The sequence below is a fragment of the Uloborus diversus genome, chromosome 1 (assembly GCF_026930045.1).
Source record: "Uloborus diversus isolate 005 chromosome 1, Udiv.v.3.1, whole genome shotgun sequence".
Classification (NCBI taxonomy): Eukaryota; Metazoa; Arthropoda; class Arachnida; order Araneae; family Uloboridae; genus Uloborus; species Uloborus diversus.
In genome coordinates this window covers 238,208,413-238,228,290 of record NC_072731.1, presented here as the reverse complement: position 1 = coordinate 238,228,290, position 19,878 = coordinate 238,208,413, and the positions used below count along the sequence as shown (strand labels likewise).

General features: G+C 34.4%; 1 protein-coding gene across 1 annotated transcript in view; it reads left to right on the top strand.

Moving 5' to 3' along the window:
* The first annotated feature begins 6,930 nt into the window (after nt 1-6,930).
* Nucleotides 6,931-19,878, top strand: part of LOC129234208 (vascular endothelial growth factor receptor 1-like) — a 107,088-nt gene continuing 94,140 nt past the window's right edge. The window contains exon 1 of the mRNA XM_054868131.1: nt 6,931-7,168. Coding sequence (XP_054724106.1) covers nt 7,111-7,168 — 58 coding nt within the window. The 5' untranslated portion in view covers nt 6,931-7,110. The remainder of the gene's footprint in view (nt 7,169-19,878) is intronic.

Genomic DNA, 19,878 nt, shown 5'->3' with positions numbered 1-19,878 from the left:
CAGCATGATTCATTATTTCATTAAAAAATTACAAACTACCAAGTCCTGATGCTGATATGCATCCTCACACTAGAACACCTCCACCGTCCTGATTAACTGATCCAAATAAGTTCTTAAGATTAAGTTCCTATTTTTTTCTTCTACTTACAGTTATACAACAATTTAACCAAAAATGTTAAATTTATTTTCGTGTGTTAGTAAGACGTGATTCTAAAACGTTTTTAGCTTATTTATCATTGATTTTGCGACGAAAAGCGTAAGCTATCTGTTTTTCGCACGACCAAGAAAATTTCTGCGGGAAGAGGTCCCATTTAATCCAGCTAATCAGAGAACTTGGCGGACAATTTTAGGTGAAAATTAAATGTAAAATGTTTCATTTAACTCTGCAGAAACTTTTACAGCGCTCAAATGTGTATTTTTCATAAATTTTTTAACTTTAAATATCCGATCACGTTTTGTCAACTTTGCCGGTTGATCTTTTCTTACCTTGTTTTCGGTCCGATTCCTTTCTTTAAAGCATTTTATCAAGCACTTTACTATACAAACAAATAAATTAACTAATTTAGAGACATTTCAAACCAATTTACTACTACTGTGGGAAAAAATTCAAATTTTGGATGGTGTTTGCGGTTTTTTACGAATACAGCCATTTTACAGTAATAGGCACAATATTAAGGAACAAATAAACAAAAAAATTAAAGCCAAATGACTAATAAGGGTCAACACAATGCAAAAATATTAATAAAACGGCATATGATAATTTTAATCATGAATTTATTCGAAAATATTTGAGGTACGATGACTTTTGTGGCGTGTTATTTCTCTGTCTCTTCGTTTTCTGACCCATTTGAAAAAGAAGATCCGTTAATATTTTGAAAAAACCAATGGATTGTATTTAGAATGACATAGGAATGATGTGAAAAAATATTGGACTTCATATTCGAATTCAGTTTCGAGTTATTTTGGTTTTACTAAAAAATTTCAAAGTGTACGAACACTTTTGGGAGCCACTGTATATATTTTTTTGCTTCTTTACGACTATCACCAAAGAAAGAAAAAGATTAATAAACATTTCTAATTACCAAGGCGATAGTTTGAGCCATCCGAAGCTCCGCCCCTTTTCTTTGGGTGTCTCTTATTGGAAGATTTCCTTTGTTCGCAATGTAGTACTTTGTTTACATTGAGTCGTAGGTGCCAAACTTGGCTGTTTTTGAAAAAATACGCCAACGCGACCCGGTTAACGTAATTCTACCATGAAACACATTTCAAAAAAAAAAAAAAAAAATGCAATACAAAGTACCTGAAATTTATCCACTATCATTGGTTTTTATCCTCATCTATGCCAATAATCGAAAACGGAATAACAGGTGAAGGGGGAGGGGGCGCAGGTGACAGGGATGTCTTTTCATACATAAGCTCACTTTTTTTGCATTGAAAGAGGCGTTCCTTATTCGCGCCGAAATACGTGTCTGCAGTAATCTGCAATTTTGTGCAATTAATCGGTTTCACGTCTTATTATTCCCCTAAAACCTAGGGTGCAATCAAATACGAGAAACAACTTTATTTATCTCATTTATTCGTCTGTGAAAACCGAAAATATGAAAATATCGCTGACATTATAATTTGACAAAGGATGACTGATGAACATTGTTCGAAAATATTATAAATCTACATATATAAATGAAAGTTGTGTTAGTTACACTATTTATAACTGAAGAACGGCTGAACTGATTTGGCTGAAAATTGGTGGAGAGGTAGCTTAGAACCAGGAGACGGATATAGGATTATCCCGACCGCGTTCCCAAAATATTTGTAATTTCAAATTAAATGCTCAATTTATCGTTTAGTTGTATGAATTTCTAATATATGGCGGGGTAAGTTTAGTTCTATGAATTCCTAATAGATGGCGGAGTAAGTTAACTCGAGAGGGCGCTGGCCGACAGTGTCGATAGCTACGCTACTGTGGGACTGTTGTGGTCAGCGAACTGATTCTTTGGATGCGTTTTTTTTAAAGATATTCAAGTACATGATTTGTTTTTGTAGGATTTTTCCATTGGGTTTTGTTTTCCTTATTTCTACAACGTTTGTTTTTGTTCTTATAGTTAAGGATAGTTACTTATCTAAGTAAATAATTTTATTTGTCGTTTTATTCAATTTTTATTGTTCTTTATAACGTTTTTATTATGGTATTGTTTATCTGGCGAAACATTTTAAATTGCAGAAAAAAAACCCACTTCCCTGACTAAAGGGCAGGGTTACGGTAGCGTGATTGCTTGGCGCGTTAAGTGATGAACTATACAGTTGAAAGGTTATTTTGAGTTTCAAAGCTAATGTTATCTTTTTATGTGTTTTGGCGAATAGTTTTAAACTCCAAAGAGACTCTAATAGGTTTTTGAAAATGTGTGCACGCATTTTAGTTGAGGAAAATTAATCATTTCACATCAGAAGGGACGGAAGAGATCGTAGATTTTTTTTTTAATTCAACGGCCTTCCTTTATATTTTTAGGACGGGCATCGCCGTGCGGGTACTGCTAGTGTATTCATAAATGTTTTAAAGCTTTATTTTTTGTGCAATAAAACATATTTGTATTTTCTGTGTTGTTATTTGAAATTACTCAACGTCATGGTTGTACAATTCATTTGAGGAATGATCTCACTCAAACAAGGTTAACATTTTATTATTCACAAACTCCAATAAATTTTTATTACTAGTGATTTTGTAATCGAAATGATTCGATAATATTTGTTCGGCGATACTGATTTTTGAATTCAATTTTTACTACCGCAGCACACAGCCCAAAATAAATAACATCAAGTGATGAGAACTAGACACTAGTTCTAAAAAAATAGACAGAAAAATGAATAAATATATAGAGCAATACTTAAATACATTTTAGAAAAATGTTCAAGATTTAATTTTTAATGTATAATATAGGAATGCGTCGATAAGCAAACCGGCCGATTACCGATAAATCGGCAAACCATATTTGTTATTATGACAATTAGCTTCAGTTTTAAAAATTCTTTTGCAAATTTGCTTCTTAGTTGGCATTAGGGATTGCAATACGGGACCAAAAATTCAATACCGGTATTCGGTATTTTTAAAACGTGGTACCGGAATACCGGTATTAGATATTCCTCCAAAAATGATCGAAAACATGTTGTTTCGTTGCCACATTTCATTTTTTGCGAATACTGTAGTATTTATGAAAACGTACTGTGAATAAATATAAAAGGATGGAACAAATTTCATAATAAAAAATAAAAAATAATGAGAAACATAATGCATCTATTAAATTATCACCAAGTATGAAACTCATGTTAGTGCATTTTCCTGCAGTTAAAAATGCTCTTTCTGAATTCATGCAGGTAGGTGGTACTGTTAAACACGTGCGATACACCTCCTCAAATTGCCTCAAAGTCTTCCGTCTTCAAATAATTCGGTCTCTTGCGTGTTACTTTTGGATAAATCCTTTTTTGCGTGCCTATCATGTTTTTACTTTTTTTACTGTGTGTAATTATTGTTATTATTATCATTATCATTATTATTAATATTCTGAATTTATTGTCAGTTGTATAGTTGTATTTTCTCTTCGAGAGACGATAATTTTCCAATATTAACATCTTCAACAATTTTCTCTTGATCAGGATACGTTTGTGTTTGCATTTCATTAGCCATTTGGTTTGAAATTTGCGATGAACTGAACCAATTTTGATCCTGTTGGTTTCTTTAATTCGCTTTTGCTGTCTTCTTTGCGATTCTTTACAACTATAAGTATGCAAGTATCTGAAAATATGTTCCAGTTGATTATGTCTTACCTCTTTGCCAATTTTTAAAGCACTATCTAATTTATATACATTATCTTGCCAAGTATAAAACTAAATAGTAGGACAAGACAACAAACCAATAACCGGTGACTAGAAATTACCCTTTGTCAAACTAACACGAAATTTCCCGTCAAAATTCAGTACAGTTGAGACATTTTTTTTCCTCAAAACAATCATTATTACGTATTATTGCAATTGATGGTTGAAATAAATTATTCATAGAACAAATACATTCGAACCTACACTTGAAATTGACTTTCACAAAAGAGAAAGTAAATAGTCAGGGGAGTGAAAAAATAAATAAATAAAATAAAATAAAAACATTATGCACATAAGTTCACAAAAATGCGATTTCATCTCACCATCTAGTAACGAAAATGTCAATTTGCAACCGTTCCGATACTTTTATTTAATTCAATTCTATTAGTTCGTACTTCTGAAAATTTTTATATCAATAGATTGATATTGGTTCTGTATCATAGAAAAAGAAATGTACATTTTAAATGAAAGTAGATTTTTAGTAAGTTAAATTGAAAACTATCTAATTAAAACTATTATTTTCAGCAGCTAATACCGAAAATACCGGTATCTTACCTCAGCAAATACCGGTATTTCGAAATTGAAAAATTGATCGAAAGACCGGTATTCGATATACCGGTACTGCAATCACTAGTTGGCATTCAGAAGTGAAAATAGTTTTAGAGTTTTTATGCTTAGGATCGCTTGATCATCTGTGGGGAAACCTTCAATTATTTCTTCTTCGTCTTCATAATTATATCGAAAGCGTATCGTAAATCTGGCATTGAAGGAATTCGTGATGTGGTGAGACGATACGCGTCAACTTCTGCAAAATTTTCAAGAAGGGTGTCTGCAGGTCTAGTCCTCAATCGGGTCGTTTCCAAGATTTTAAAAGAATTTTTTTCTGAAAGGAGCATGCTTAAAAACATAGGATCTGATCATTTTTAAAATAATTTGTTTAAGTTTAATATTAAAAAAAAAAAAATACTTTAATCGGTGCGCTTTCATTGCTTACCCTTCTGCTGATGACATCACAAATGATGAAATGCCATTCACTGTTGCCATTCACAGAGCAAAATATTTAATTTGCATCTTTACTTACGTGTATTGGCAACGATATGGTTGATAGCAAGCGTAGAGCGCAATATTTAATTCGCTTCTGATTATCATAACGTGGAAACGCGTTAGACAAATACACCAAAGGGCATCATTTGTGACGTCATCAAGACCACGCGTTGTTTGAATAATCGGACATTTAAAGAAATTAATTTAAAAATAACTGTTGGGAAAATGAAAGTATTTTCTGGACCATGTTATTATTATTATTATTATTATTATTGTTGCTATTCTATCAACTTCAGTGACTAAAAGTAGTTCTTTTGACTGAATTAAACAACCCCATTGTCATGAAGGAAGATTGAACAACGAGAAGAAATCTTTCTCATATACAAAAGACAGTCAGGGGGGGGGGGGGTTGTTTCCTTCAGTCAAAAGCACTACTTTTAGTCACTGAAGTTGTTGGAATGAGAAAAAAAAAAAAAAAAAAAACATGGACACAGAAAATACTTTTATTTTCGCAACAGTTATTTTTTAATTAATTTTTTAAAATGTCCAATTTTTCAAACAAGGCGTGGTCTTTATGACGTGACAAATGATGAACTTAGGCGCGTGTTCCACTGGCGCGCTGAAAGCTTACGCTTGCTGTCTACTGCGTTTCCAGGATATGATAATTCAGAAGCGAATTAAATATTGCGCTCCACGCTTGCTATCAACCGTATCGTTGTCACTGCACGAGAATAAAGAAGTGAATTAAACATTGCTCTCTGTGCTAATGGCAACAGTGAATGGCAGTTCATCATTTGTGATGCCATGCGCAGAAGCGTCAAAATAAATTGAGTCTGCGCACCGATTTAAATAAATTTTTAAAATAGTAAACTTTGTCAAATTATTTAAAAAATGGTCAGATTCTATGTTTTTAAGCATGCTCTTTCAGAAAAAAATGCTTTCAAGATTTCGGAAACGACCCCATTAGACAGAACAAAAAGAATCCTAGAGCGGTTTCAAATAGTTCTAAAACAGTGCTATCTTGAAAAAATAAAAATCTGTAAAAAAAAAAGTTTCTGTGAGTCTTGTAGATGAAAAATTAATTTGATCTGTTTAAAGAAAAACGTATTAAGCGGACTTTCTGAAAGAGAGTAACGTAAAATCCAAAACATTTTATCATTCTCAGCGCAGCCTTTTTCAGGAGCCTTCACAAAAGGACGTCGGAAGCGGGATAACGTATGAAACGGACAACGTAAAATCGGGATTCCACTATTGCTATAAATGAAATTGTATCTAAAATGAAAAAAACAGATAAAGATCACACATTTTCCCCGGGACTTCATTGGATAAGAGTCAATTTTTAAACGATATTTTCAGATTCTTAACACTGCCCCGATTTTACGTTTTCCTGCTTGGAACTTTTTAGTCACTGATCCGACAGAAAACGTAAATTCGAGGTTCCACTGCATTTCATTTAGTTTTATGCAGTTTTTGCATGATTTCTTTTTTTTTTATTCAGTACCGTTTTCATTTTCAGAAAAATATTCAAAAATTCTTAATAAATTTAATTACAGTTTCTTTTTTACAGGAATACTTTGAAAATGTTATTGAAAAATAATTTTTCGCCGATTAATCGGCAAAATTTGGTGGATTATATATAATGGCAAAACAGCCGATTTCCAATTGCTGCCGAGTGATCGGTGCATCCCTAGTATGATACAAATATTATTACTTTTTTTTTGGAGGGGGGGGGGGGGGTCGAGCCTGGACTTTGAGAACTTCTGATCTAGTAAATGCCTATTTTCAATTCCATTCAATTTCAATTCTGAAACTTGTAGGTAGTCTCAGACCGAATTATCACTGTGCGTGCCACTATCAATGATAATGTAGCATTCGCGATAAGCACCTTGTGCTCTCCCCCACACATTGTGGGCTGCTGCAGCCTTTTGAAAACAGGATCTGACGCTAAAAGAGCGGAAGCCGAGTAATTCCAGAGTTGTCAGACTGGGCAGCAAACTTTCCGCAGTTTTCAAGCGGCTTTCAGTCAGAACGGTGGCTGGGTATTGCAGTTTCGTTCTTCTTTTCCGCCGTGGTCTCTGATGTAAACAATAGGAACAATGTGTCGTGCGAAAGGAAACGAGAAACACGATGAGCGGGTGTACGTGAAAAAATAATTGAAGAAATTCAGAAATTGCACTTTTGTGGTGGAGGCACTCGAAAATGTCGCGGACTAAAAAATTACATTTCTTGTTTCTGTCTATGTTTTGTTTCGGGCAAGGTGAGTGTTTTTTTTTCTTTCTCTCTTTTTCGAATTGAATTCGATTGATGTATGCCTATAAAATGTAATTAAGTAACGTATAAAAGGCACAAAATTGCAAAAAATACAAACACGTGTTTAGGTGTTATAAGCATGGCCCGATTTAGATATCAGGGGGCCCTAGGTCATATGCTTTTTCGGGGCCCCTGTGTAATCAACCCTTACAATTTTAGTCATTGGCAAAAACAGTTTTAGCTATTGGTTAAAAAAAAAAAGCCATTTAGTGGCCCCTAAAAAATGGGGGCCCTAGGCCACCGCCTAGTTGGTCTATTCAGTAATCAGGCATTGGTTATAAGTAGCTCTTTTCTCAGTGTAAAAAATTGAGCTTATGAGTAAAAAGACATTTTCATCTATTATTGAAAACGGGGTTCTTTGTACCTCCAAAACACGTGTCTGCAATTGTTTGAAAATGTTTGCATTTTATACCAATATACCAAAAAAAAAAAAAAAAAAAATCTGTTACATTTCAGCGAAAGTATTTATTCATTTCTTAATCGCACCTATATTTCGATTACATGTTTCACGAAGAGCAAACAGTGGATTGCCTATTGTATCGATCAAAAGCTTAAATTAAAATAAAATATGTATTGCCCACTATAACTTTTCAAAACTTGCTCAACATATCTTGCAGAGTCGTGCCATGAATCTATCGTTTTCCTCAGATGTTTTTTACGATTGTGAGAACAAATTTTATGTCAAACGAGTTGAAAAGATATTTTGGAAGAATATTTGAAACTGAGAAATATTGTGGTGAACAATTTTCACTAGAATATATATTTTTCTTGCGAACAAAATAGTGAAATAGATTTTTCTCCCTTTCAAATGATGCTCTCTTTCGAATAAACATACATAATCATGTTCTTAAAATGCATTAGGTTTTTCTTTCTTTCAAAGGAGCAAAATAATGAACTAGATTTTTCTCCTTTTCAATTGAACAGTATGATGTTCCAACAATGAACTAAGTCTTCCTCCTTTTCAAATGATGCTAATTTTCAAATGGACAAAATACCTTCATTGCAATAAATTAGGTTTTTTTCCTTTCAAATGAGCAACATAATAAACTGGATGTTTTTCCCTTTCAAATGAACAATATAATGTTCGAAAAATGAACAAGATACAATGTACCGACAGCCCGGTACCCAGAGACTGAAGTTTCGTCCTTGTTATGGATCTATTAGTCTGGAATATTCAATAACCGAGCTGGAAGCATATGTCATCTCATTGAAGCTGAGAGGGCCGAGAAACTGGTAGCTAACGTTTTGCTAAATGAACTAGCTTCCTCATTTTCAAATGATGCTTCCTTTCAAATGAACAATGATCGAAGGTGTCATACTTCATCTTACCCTCTCCCCCCTGTCACATGTCACGCTGTTTTTATTCAGCGTATTGTTATCAAAAAAAGTGTGACGTCACATTTCTTGTTGTCCCCTCCCTCCCACTCATCGGAAACTCACAATTTTACGAACCCCCTCCCCCTCCTTCAAAGCTCAACATCATTTGTGATCGACCCCTACGTTTGTGCTTTTGGCTGGTAACTAGAGCGTTGAGCTCTCACATAACAGTAGCGGTCAAATCCAAGGCTGCGGAATCGGAGGTAAGACTGACTCTATAGGGCCGTTTCCATGGACACTTTCGACACAGGAAAAAAACCTGCTTTTCACTGCAGTCCGATTATTTGCGGGGTATATGTGGAATTTTTCTCCTCCTGCTTCCTTCTGGAATCAAAGCGGAGTTTTTACCCAGAATGCATTACGCGAAGCAAGTTCGTCTGCTAGCCGCTAAGGATGCTGGGTAAAAACTGCTTTCTCTGGTGCAATGGAAATCCTCTTTTTACATGGAAACGGAGAATTTTTCAATCGGTTTTTTGTGGAGCCGTAGCGGGGATTTACGGAGTAGAAAAGTGTGTTGTGAACGCGGCTTATGAATTTATAGCCTACAACTCCGACTCTCTTTCCTCAAAATCAGTTCGACCCCGACTCTGATTCTGCAGCACTGACACTGACTCTCAAAGGAAATGACCGATTCCAATTCTTGAAAGTTTCAACCTTTGACTCCCGACTCTGACTCTCTGACCCTAAAACCAGTCTGGCTCCCTACAGTCGAAAAATAAGCCTGGCGTGTGCTCTAGCTCTAATCCTTACTCTATGGTTGCAATTATTCACCGCTTCCATCGATGTTACTATTTAAGGCCCAGTTTTGTACAGATTGGGCTGCAGAGATGTGTTTCATGGTCAGAAAATTTCTAAATCAGGTCCTGATCAGGAGAGCATTTTAATAGGAGTCTCTCCTTAGCAGCAGCTCTCCAGATCTCCTAGCATTTTCCCTAGATTCGTCGCAAAGGTGTTCCTCAAGGGCACTAGCGCTGCCAGAAATACCTCCTGTAGGGGGCTTTTTGATCAAAAATACCTCTGGTGGTTTCTTTTTAATCAAAAATATGGCCTGGAAAATTTTTTTGATCAAAACTACCTTCTGAAAGGGTTTTTTTGATCAAAACAGCCCTTTCATTTGCATAAACTACTGTATTAGAATTTGCATTTATGTTAAAATTAATGCCTCTGGGGGTTGCGCCACTGCTCAAGGGGTTAGTTATCCATGCAAAGAACAACGAATTTTGTTGTTAGGAGGAAAACTGTAGTCAGTCGAATTTTTATTGCCATCTTCCTACATTCCCATTTGTGTCGCATCGTTCTAAAACTTATTTGAAATTTATTTATGACTACTAATGCGCGCAGGATGTTGCTATACTTGTTGCGTAAGATATGTCGTAATGACGTAGGATGCAATTGCAGCGATTGAAAACCATTCAAACAAATAAACGTATTTTAACTGAGCTGCATATCGGAACAAAGCGATACAGTAGAATCTCAATTTTCCGAAACTCTTTTAACCGGAATATGCTTTAACCGGTTTTGGTAACCACGGTTTTTTGAATTTTATTTTACTTTATTAATACTCATATTTTTGTTATCATGGTAAGAAAATGTCACTTTAAGACCACCGGAGAACTGCAGGTTCCGACCTATCTGTGCATTTCTATCATGTCTTTTTCTCCCAAACCCAAGAGTAAATTTTTGGAACACTTAATAATTCTTAATTTTTAAATGTTAACAAATATTTGTGAGTTTTTTAATCTGACGACCAAACGGCATGACCTTGAGGGTGACGGATTTGGGCAAAATTCTAGATATAGGTTCATTCCCACTAGATATGAGCACAGGTAAAGGAGTTTGACTGCAATAGGCCCTAGTTTGGCTGCCACGAGGCTTTAAAGTTGTTAGTTTGGCCAGAAATGCAATAGCATTTCCTTTGGAATTTCAGACTATGTTCTGTGTCCCAATACATTTGGCATCTTTTGTTAGTACAACGAGTGGAAGAGAGAGCACTCATTTTTTTATGGGCATTATTAAAGTTACTTGAAAAGTCAAAACAATCTTCTATTTATGTTTTTTTTTAATGTGCCACGTGCAATGAATTAGAGCTTTTTCTCTTCTCCTACTTTTTGCCTATTATATAGAATATTTTTGATAACAGACGATAAACATCCAGTTAAAGTAAATTTTTTCATTAGCGAGCGATAAATATTTTTTACTAGCATGGAATTAATACAAACCTAAAATAATTAGTTTCATTTACAAACCATAAACATCCTGCAACTATGTTATTTTGGCATTCAAGTTATTGAAATTAAAAGTCGTGTTCAATTTAAATTTGAGAACCACTTATTAAAAATTAGTATTCAACGTAAATAATTCAAAGGTAAGTGCATGCAAATGGCTCATACTGCAGTACAATTGCAGAACATGGGTAAAAATGGCAATTCTAAAGGAAACTCCATTGCAAATCTGGGTCCCAATTATCAACTTTGAACCCCATTGCAGCCGAACTAGGGCCTACGCAGTCAAACCGCTTTACCTGGGCTCATACCTAGTAGGAAGTAACCTTTATCTAGGATTTTGTCTAAATCCGTGACCCTCAAGGTCGTGCCGTTTGGTAGTGAGTATAAAGTACTATTTTAGTAAGAAATTGCTTCAACTATGCGTTTATGTTTAAAGTTAAAGAACAAAAAATACAGTAGCTGCATTATTAATAGTACGATTAAAAAAAAAGTTTACAATATTATGTCCAATAAAATTTACGTTGTATTTTCAAATTTGTGTGACATTGACATTCATTGAACAAATTTGTTAATAGTTAAAGTAATGTAGTTAAAAACATCACAAATAGTAGTCATTTTGTAAATGTGTACAAAATTACATCCAGAGTTAAAGTTTGTGCGACATTCTGAGAACCATCTTCAGGTAAAGATCCCGTTTACCCAGAATTTCCGATTAATAATAAAGTTTTTACTATATTATGTCAAATAAAATCTACGTCGCGCATTTTCAAATTTGTGTGACATTGACATTCATTGAACAAATTTGTTAATAGTTAAAGTAATGTAGTTAAAAACATCACAAATAGTAGTCATTTTGTGAATGTGTACAAATTTACATCCAGAGTTAAAGTTTGTGCGACATTCTGAGAACCATCTTCAGGTGAAGATCCCGTTTACCCAGAATTTCCGATTAATAATAAAGTTTACTATATTATGTCAAATAAAATCTACGTCGCGCATTTTCAAATTTGTGTGACATTCATTTAACAAATTTGTTAAATTAATATAGTTAAAAACATTGCATGTAGTAGTTATTTTGTGAATAAGTACAAATTTAAATTCCGAGTTAAAGTTACTGCGATATTCTGATAATCATTTTTCGGAGCTCTCTAAGATGCGAAACTTTCGATTAACCGAAAGGGATTTACCGCTGTATTTGCAATAAAAATTGATATCTTTTGTTTTGGAGATGCGCAGAAACCTCTTTCCCAATACTAGGGCATATGAAACTATGTGACAAAATAAATCCCAAGGTATAATTTTTCAGTTTATGTCTTTCCCAGCTATCTCAGAATGCTTCAGTTTCCCATCCTCACTGAATGATTTCATGTGAAAAGTGAGAGTCAAAATAGCAGGAAATAAGGGAACATTGTCATAAAATCGCACACAAAGATAAAACACTCGAACAGATAACAAATGCAGCATCTTATCAATTATGTGCCATAAATACACAAGAAACCGAAATATTCCAAGAGGTTACACACTTCAACTTTAATATGAATCAAATTTCTGTTTCCTATGACGAAACCTGAAATTGCTGCTTGACAAGAACGTGCTTTGTGACAGTCTGTTTTTAGTACAAAAAGATTAATAGGTTGGTTCTTTTTTCAATTTTATTCTGGGAAAACTCGCGGCTTATGCATCAAAATTACGTATACGTATATAATTAATGAAATAAGTTCTTTCTTGTTGTGTTACTATTTAAACCACCCGGAAAATTGAGCTGGAGTAGTATATACTTGTATTACTAGTCCGGCACCCGGAGCTGCCCGGGTAGTACTATAATAAAAACGTTATAAAGAACAATCACAATTGAATAATACGACAAATCAAATTATTTACTTGGATAAGTAACTATCTTCAACTATAAGAACAAAAACAAACGTTGAAGAAACGAGGAAAACAAAACCCAATAGAAAAATCTACAAAATCAAATGATGTACCTAAAATATCGGGCAAAAAAAGGTATTCAAAAATCAGTTCGCTGACTACAACAGTCCCACAATAGCTTAATTGACCACGCGTCTGAGCTGCGCTGCATGGTTCTTCGCAGTTATCGACACTGTCGGCCAGCGCCCTCTCGACGAGTTAACTTACCCCACCATCTATTAGGAAATCATATAACTAAACAATTGATTTAACATTTAATTTGCTATTACAAATATTTCGGTCAATATGATTTAAAAAAAAAAAAAAAGCCTTCCCCAATAAATGGACTATTCATTACAAAAGGAATTTTTCAATTCGAACCAGTTGTTCCTGAGATTAGCGCCTTAAAAACAAACAAACAAACTCTTCAGCTTTAAATTATTATTATAGATTGTTATCAGATTTAAGGCAGAATAATGTGACTTCGTCTAAATGAGCACCATTGAGGTGAAAGTTCGACTTAGTTCAGACAGCACACGATATGTTATGACAGCACACTTAGCTATGACAGCACCATCTATCCAGATCTACCCGGATCAGGAGTCGAATCACCCCTGATCCAGTACCTGCAGCGGTACTGATTCACAATGAGAACTTGGGAAGACTTTGACCACGAGAAGAATTAACGTCTATCGGTCACCATTAGCATATTACAGTTAGCATAGTCTTCGACCTGCCGGGGTCGAACCCACGACTCTTTGACTTCGAGCTCATAATTTTATTACATTTATTAAAACCTGCTTTTGAAATTTTGCTCCATATTAATGGAATATTTTTGATTGGAGTAGCATTCCGAAGATTTTCTAAAAATGACAAATTTGCCTTTCCTTGACCCCCCCCCCCCCTCGCTACGAGCTCCGCCGCATTTTAGTATAAATGCACCTGCGACTCATGAGTTTGTGCCCATACACTGCAAAAATTTTCAGTCTTGTGCTGTGTTTGTTAATAGTCTAAATAACGTCATTCTTTTATCTTTTTAGCATTGCGTCGTTTAACACTAAAGAAAGGAGACATTCAAGCTCGAAAAAAAGTTTTCTCACTGCTAAACATTTTGTTCCTAGAAAGTTTAGTTGCTAGCAAGGAAAATTCTAAGACACGTTATCACTTTTGAACTCATAAAAAATTTAAGTTCACACAAAAGAGAGAACTTTTCGTAGAGGATATTGCGGAAACTTCAAAGCAACAAAAGTACCTACTGCAATAAAACAACCTAAAAATAGCTCCTCTTCACTTAGAAGATTAGAAGATTGGGCAATTTCTTTCCTTTAAAAAAAAAAAAAACACTTTTGGACTTTTGGTATTAAAAAGGTAAAAAGAAAAAAGTCTGTTGAAGTTTTGAGTAATTTAATAGAAAACAGGCTATCTAGTACTAAGTAAAAAATATATTTTGTATTATTTTTTTTGCAGCGAGAAGTAGCTGTCATTGTTTCTATGTTGAACATAATGGAAAATAAATGAAAAATAAGTAGTCTCATGGAATGCATAGTATAAATAAAACTATCTTCAATGTAATGAAATTTGAAAAAAAAAAAAAAAAAAAAACCCTCGAATTAAAGTTTTGTGTAGCACTGAGATTTTTTTCTATCGTTCTTAAAATGAAAGGAATTCAAAAATATAAGGTCTTGAATTTCTTTCTTTTAGAAAGAAGTTCAAGACCTTGTATTTTTCTGAACAACATTTTATACTTTTAGAAAAAAAAAAAATACATTTTTTCTTTTTTTCCCGTCAATTTTTGAAATAATACATTAAATTAGCGCACTAAGTAAGTCTATTTTAAAATCAAGCGCAGATGATGTTTCTTTAATAAAAAAAATATTTTGAGGAGATTTTGCAAAAATTGTGTCAAAAACTATGATTTCACTCATATCGCGTCTCTTTATATGAACTTTTTATATTAATATTATTTGACGAATAATAATAATAATGACAATAAATAGTAGTAAACTATATACTCAGTGGCGCAACAACCCATTGGAGCAAAGGCCATTTGAGCTCATCTCAGTTTTCGTGATCCAGGGACACACAGATGTTCCGGTTAGGTAGTCAGCCGAACACGGAACCCTTAGTGTTCAATTCCCAAGCACGCCTGCTAGTAATTTCATTTACATTGCAGTGATGTTTGAAGATGATCTTCTTTGTGCAACTAGTATCAGCAAATTTGTTTTGCATTTTATTTTACTAAACATTCATGCTAAATGTATGGGTTGACAACTAAAAGATAGATAGGAGGACCAGAAATATTTTCAATTTGCATTAGGGTCGTATGCAAGGGGGTGATTTATAGGGTTCAAACACCCTCCGAAAATTTTCATCCTAAGAAATGCTTTCCCTTTATTCATTTATTTAATTATTTATTTTTTTGTGACAAAAATAATATTGCTGTTATTATTATTCCAATTTCATTTGTGAAATGAAATTAGTATGACAGAAAAATTGTACAAACTCATTGTGTGTTTATGGTAGTTGTTGAGAAATTCATTTATTATGTAACAATATGGCATTTTGTAAGAACATCCCCTCCTTCCATTTAGATACTCGTCGTTTAGTTCACCTGTACATTTACAAATAATATATGTTGAATTTCTTGCCAATTGGCTTGTCCAGGTTACGGTTCCACGTTATGATAACTTTGTAATTTACTTGTCTATCTTATGATAATTTTGCTCGGAAAAATGTTCTAAAATAGGAATAGAAAAATAAAATCAAATTTTCGAAAACTCGCTTCAAGGTGCACCCCCCCCCCCCTATGGTACAAACTAACTTTGTGCCAAATTTCATGAAAATCGACCGAACGGTTTAGGCGCTATGCGCGTCACAGAGATCCAGACAGAGAGACTTTCAGCTTTATTATTAGTAAAGATAATCGATCCCACCCTTTACTTGATTTTTATCTTTATATAAACTTTAAAAAAAAATCTTGAGTTTTTAGTTTTTTTGAGCAATCACGATTGCTTATTGCTTTCATTTGACTGTTTTTGACGTTCCTTTGATTTTTCCCACCGCCACCCTCCGCACCATCACCCACGATGCTGCACCTCTCAGTGGCGGATTCAGACTATGGATTTGGGAGGGGAACTTTTTTTGGCAGTTATGTTTATGGTTTTATATAAAACTACTCATTTAAAAAAAACACCATAAAAATTTAGTTTTACAACTCATCCTCTGCTTGTTCACGATTTCTATCAAAAATGTTTATGTATTTCAAATTCTGCTACTATAATTCTCAGATAATAATTTAAAAAAGCGTTTTGTTCATTGTTGTATTTTTAAGTGCTTAAAGAAAATAATATTTGCATTGCAGCAGTGGTTCAACGAGAAAATAATTTTAGAAGGGGCACTCTTAAAATTTCCGCCATCTGACCCCTTCGGCGGGCTTTCTGCGGAAATTTTTAAAAATTGAAGTTTTGAAAAAACTATTATAGGCGATATTTGTTGACGGCAGAGAAAGAGATGGGACTTTTTGGGGCAGCAGCCCGAGATCGATTGTTTGATAAAATGGATCTAAATAGATCATCCCTCTGCCCAATTTTTTTGAAATTGAAGTTCCAAAAATGCAGTTACAGACAAACTTTGATGATGTTACGAGCAGTGAGGTTCTGGGGCTCTCCCCAAAAATATTTTGAAACTGAAGTCCTAGAAAACGAAGTTTTTAAGTGATATTCAATGATGGAGGATTTAAATACTTTCCCCTTTAAATTTTCGAAATTGGAATTTTTTCATTTTCAGACTTCCTACGGGAGCAATCGGGAACTCGTCCGGAAATTTTTCGTAATTGACGTCTTAAAAACGTGAGCAGACCAAATGATTTTTGTTAGCATCAGGTGTTCGGCAATTCTTCGAAATTGAAGCTCAAAAAAAAAAAAAAAAAAAAAAAAAAAAAAAAAAAAAAAAAACTATCTTAAACGATTCTCGATGTTGTTGGAATGCGAGGTGTTAGGTAGTTTCCCTGGAAAATTTTCGCAATTGAAGCCCTAAATACGAGATTTGAGACGCTCTTTAAAGATTTTGGTGGGAGAAGTGGATTTCCGAAGCGTAGCATTAAAAGAAATAGGAGGTGTATTATGTAACTTTCTGATCAATTTTCCGCCACGATTGAAAATTTTTATTTCAAGGTTCTTTTCAAAAGAAATATAGACTTTTCCGCGACATTCTTTTTTTCCCTTTATTAATATATCTTTGATTTCCAAGGTACATTTTACTCTTCCCTTTAAGTGTAAGAAATGTTTTTGAACATGGAAACCCCTCCTATGAAAAACATGGGAGGGGCACGGGCAGTGTGCCTCCCCTCCCTGGTTGCGCCACTGAATTGCAGAAGTTTTAAAAATAATGATCAACTCTACACAAAATATATACAAAACACAGTTTAAACAGGTTTGTGATCAAAAAGAATTATTTTAAAAGATTACTGGAAAACAAATAGTACTACAAAAAGCAAATAAAACAGTTAGGGAGATTAGAAATGGCTCTAAAATGGATAAAGTGAATTAAGACTAGGAAGCTGTATTGTGCCATATCGATGAGCCTTTAAAATTAAGTACGATGAAAAATATTTACTGTCTGACCATCAATTACATGGAAAGGCTAATATCCGGTTTATAGGCGGAAATGGACGTATCTATTAGTTTACAGGGATGGTAGTTGGTTTGTTTCAGATGTGCACTTATACCTTTCTATTATTTAGCCTTAGTTTTGTAAAAATGAAAATTTGCTCACAGCAACATTTTTTAAATTTTAAGTATATTCGATGTTTATTCTCAAATTAATTCAAAAATTAATTGATTTATTTAGTCACAACAAAGTTTTGAGCTTATCATTTTGCTTTTACGTTCCTGAACAAAATGAATTTTTTTTTTTTTTGTTGCCATGGTAACTATTTTTGTTTTCCCTTATTTCATTTTTGAGAATGCAATAAATGAATAAGGCACTAGTGACATTATAAAACGCGTACATCAAAATCCCATCGTTATTTTCCTTTCTCCCCTGCTACATTTATTCAGATTGAATCGTCTTTAATTGGCACATTGTCAAATTACATACAATCCCGTGGTCAAACAGTAGTCAGACCCCGAACTCGAATTTACTTCTTGTAGCCTTATAACTTAGCATAACTTATAAAGGTCATTCCACAGAAAACGGTAATTTTGTCCCGCACGTGACGCTTCATATATTTCATAAAAAATAATAATTTAAAAGGATGATGAACAAAATTTTGTTGCTTAAGAAATCACAAGCGCATGTCTGACTTCTTAAGCAAAAACTTTCTTCAAAAATAATTTCTTTTTTATGAAATATAGGAACCGTCACGTGCGGGACAAAATTACCATTTTCAATGGAATGGGCAAATACTTTTTTCTTTTTTTTTTTCAATTGTTTAAATAATTATTTCTATGAGATATATTTCCTTTACGTTGGAACCATAGCTTTCAAAATCTACAATTTGTTTCGTCATTGCTGTATTAATAGAGCAAAAATATTAACTTGTTCATAAGCAAGTTACCAGAGGTTGACTTTGGATGCTCCGCACGTGACGCATGTAAAAAAAAATATATATTTTAAATAACAAAATTGTTTAATAAACATATAATTGTGTCAGTAGTATCTCTTTGTATCAAATGCAAAGATTAAAAAAAATGTTTACCCCTGTTTCATTAAAATATTAGGAGATATGACGAAATGTTAATGAAATTTAAGCGTATTTTTGTCCCGCATGTGACGTTGGAATGGCACATAACCATGACAGATGAATTTAGTTTTTGTATTTTTCTATAACTCCTAACCTCCTATCTTAACATTCCTGCAATACCATATCTTCATTTTCTCAGAATCGGAGCAAAACCTAAAACCTGCCACCCTCACCCATCTTCCTTTAAATATTAGACCGAGGTCCAACAAAAAACAACAGAAATATGGTAAATTTGCCTCCCCTCCAGAAGTTGCTACCGAGGAAACTAGGGGGGGGGGGGGGGCAAACGGTATTAGCTATGTACAAAAGGTAAGCCATCGGTACCGGCTTGCTGCCGCCTGAATATTCCTGATTTCATATAGGCATGATTATGTTAACAAACAGAAAAAATTAATCCTTAAAGTGTCTACATCTAGTGGTTTTACCCTACTCTGTTTTCAAAGCAGTTTTAGGTTTACTTGGGATTTTGAGTTTTGGAGATGGACATTCCCCCAGTTCCCCTCTTTGAATCCGCTTTCCCTCTCTCCTCACTTTTCCCTACACCTTTCTTCAAGTTCTATAAAGCAGAAGAATTTTCCTGCACTCTGTTCTAAAAATTTTTAGGGATACATATTTTTGGGGGAGGGGAACATTTCCCCAGTTCCCCTCCATGGGTCCTCCTTTGCTATTATCTGATCGTTTTTCATGAAGCATTTCTTTAAGTTCTATAAAACAGAATTTTCTTGCTCTCTTTTTTAAAAATGTTTAGCTACACATAAGATTTTGGGGTGAGGGGAACATTCACCCAGTTCCCCTCAGTAGATCTAACTGCTTCTGGTATTGTCTGATCGCTTCTCCTGGAGCTTTTCTTCAAGTTCAAGTTCTAAAAAACAGAATTTTCCTTGTCTCTGTTCTAAAAATTTTTAGGTACTCATGAGATCATGTTCCCCTCCCTCTAAAATCGGGGAGGGGAACATTCCTCCAGTTCCTCTACGTAGATCCCCTTTTGCTGTTGTCTAATTGCTTTTCCTGGTGCCTTAGTTCATGTCTTGAAAATCGGAAAAATTTGCCTATACTCTGTTTTCTGAACAATTTTAGGCACATTTGCGATTTTGTTTTCTGTGAACGGGGGGGGGGGGAGGACATTTACGTGGTTCTTCTCTTCAGAACCGCTTTTTAATTCTCTCCTCGTTTTCCCTGAAACCTTTCCTCTAGTTCCCCGGGTAGTTTTAAAAAACGGAAGAATTTTCTTGTATTCTGTTCTGAAAACTTTTAGGTACACTTGGGGTTTTGGAGGGGGAACGTTCCCCCAGTTCCCCTCCCGTGGATCCGCGCCTGGCACCTCTAGCGAAAACCGTCTCCAGGTTTCGTCAATATCCTACACTTACACGCATACATACACGCACCTACACACATATACATATA